Below are 2,188 nucleotides of genomic sequence, written 5' to 3'. Positions count from 1 at the left end.
ATATATATATGTATGTCTATATATATATATATATACACATACACATATATACATATATACTTCATTATCATCAACATTTAACATTTGTTGTCCATGCTGGCATGAGTTGGCTGGTTCTATCAGGGCTGGCAAGCTGAGGGGCTGCACCAGACACCAGTCCGTTTTGGCATGGTTTCTATGGCTGGATGCCCTTCCTAATGCCAACCACTCTAGGAGTGTAATGGGTGCTTTTATGTGTCACCAGAACAGGTGCCAGTTGCATGATACCAGTATCTGCCCATCGTGCTTCTTTTTGGATGGGACTCTGGTCCATCACAAGAATACTCATTTTTGCCAGCTGAGTGGACTGGAGCAACATAAAATGAAGTGTTGCTTGCTCAAGAACACAATGCATTGCCTGCTCCAACAATCGAAACCACAATCTTATCATCATGAATGCAACACCCTAACAACTAAGCCACATGCCTCCATACACACACACACGTATTTCCTAGATAGAACTGATTGATAAAATATAGCCATAACCATTGCCCATAAGTGAGTATGATTTAACAGCATGTACCATGCTTTTGCCAATTCTTTTAGATGCCTGTGTAATCACATGCTGACATAGATGCCTTTTTGCCCCTTCTATATTTGACCTAGTGGGACATTGGGATGGGACAACAGTGGAAAGAGATGATTACATTTGCTTATAGGTTAAATGGTTGGCACCTGTTTTCAGCTAAGTTATTTAATTTTGTATAATAGATTTAATATTTTATCATTTCTAATATGTTTATTTATATTTTTTTTGCAGGTAGAAACACTAGCTCTTGAACTTCAAGTAGTCAATCGAATATATGATATTATAACAGTGTACAACGTCCCGATATCTCCTGAAATTCTTGCTGTTTACCAGGTGACCTATTTTGCACATTTTTCTTTGTAATATCAAACCTTTTATCATGTTTCAAACCTTGATAAAATAAAAAAAAATATATGCAGGGGTGCTGAAAAGTTCCAGGCTTTGGGTAAAAGAAAATATGGAAGGATCAGTTAATTATGATTTTATCCAATATATTCTCCTCTCAGTCTCACACACTTATTGCAGTGGTCCTTCAGTTTTTTTAAGCCCTGTAAAAGAACTTGGAAGGTTGGGCTACCAACCAGGCCTTTCATGATACCCTTAATGCCAGAGACTTTTCAGCATTCCCTTGTATATCACTCATTATTTCTATTTATGAAAGACTAAACAAAAATACAATGCACTGATTTTCATCAGTAACTTATATCTAGTTTAACGAAGCGTAGATTGTTGATATAGAAATAGACAAATTCTTCACTCCTTAACCCTTTAGCATTCAAATTATTCAGTCATATGTAAAAGGGTAAAGAGTAAAGACCCCTTTCAGTCATGAATGCCCATGGTACTGCACCTAGAAAGTTACCCTCCCAGGCACAAGTTCAGGCAAGGTTGTTTGTGGAAAGCCAGCAGTTGCCCATGCATACCAGCCTCCCCTCTCCACACCACTGATGTTATCCAAGGGAAAGGCAAAGGCCGATACAGCTTGGCACCAGTGACGTCACAACTCATTTCTACATCTGAGTGAACTGGAGCAACGTGAAATAAAGTGTCTTGCTCAAGAACACAACACACAGCCTGGTCGAGGAATCGAACTCACTACCTCATGATTGTGAGCCTAATCACTAAGCCATGTAATGCTTATTTATTTGCATTGTTTAGAATAACTCCTGCATTATCTTGTAGCTTTAAGATTTAAAGGATATGATTGTGTTTATTTTTAGAATGATACTGTAGGATAGGTGTGAGAGGACAGATCTGGTCAGTTTGAACATAATAAAAGTAGAATATTTTGGCCTGATATGGCCAGTTTAAATGCTAGAGGGTTAAGACTTCTTTCCAGCAAACCACTGAGGGAAGTCTCTGTGTGGTTACTTGGCCTTCTAATAATAACAGGTAAAATCTCCCTCAAGCTACACATTATTACCTTGTGTACACTATTCTTGAAGAAAAACAAGATGGTCATAATTTGAATATATTTAATCATGTCTGCTTTATTAGTTTGGATTCTTACCATAGATATTTTGTTATGTCTAGTGGGGAGTCATTACACTAATATTAATAACACCCTCATCATTTTTTTTGTTCTTCAGAACTTTGATGAGCAAAAAAAAAAAAAAAAAA

General features: G+C 37.1%; 1 protein-coding gene across 1 annotated transcript in view; it reads left to right on the top strand.

Annotated features, from left to right (window-relative positions):
• LOC106867680 (dynein axonemal heavy chain 6-like) overlaps window positions 1-2,188 on the top strand; it is a 319,316-nt gene that overhangs the window by 21,038 nt on the left and 296,090 nt on the right. The window contains exons 10-11 of the mRNA XM_052973027.1: window positions 586-593; window positions 800-901. Coding sequence (XP_052828987.1) covers window positions 586-593; window positions 800-901 — 110 coding nt within the window. The remainder of the gene's footprint in view (window positions 1-585; window positions 594-799; window positions 902-2,188) is intronic.

This window comes from Octopus bimaculoides, chromosome 14 (genome assembly GCF_001194135.2).
Source record: "Octopus bimaculoides isolate UCB-OBI-ISO-001 chromosome 14, ASM119413v2, whole genome shotgun sequence".
Taxonomy (NCBI): domain Eukaryota; kingdom Metazoa; phylum Mollusca; class Cephalopoda; order Octopoda; family Octopodidae; genus Octopus; species Octopus bimaculoides.
Note: the sequence above shows the minus strand (reverse complement) of the source record. Positions and strands in the feature narration are given on the sequence as shown.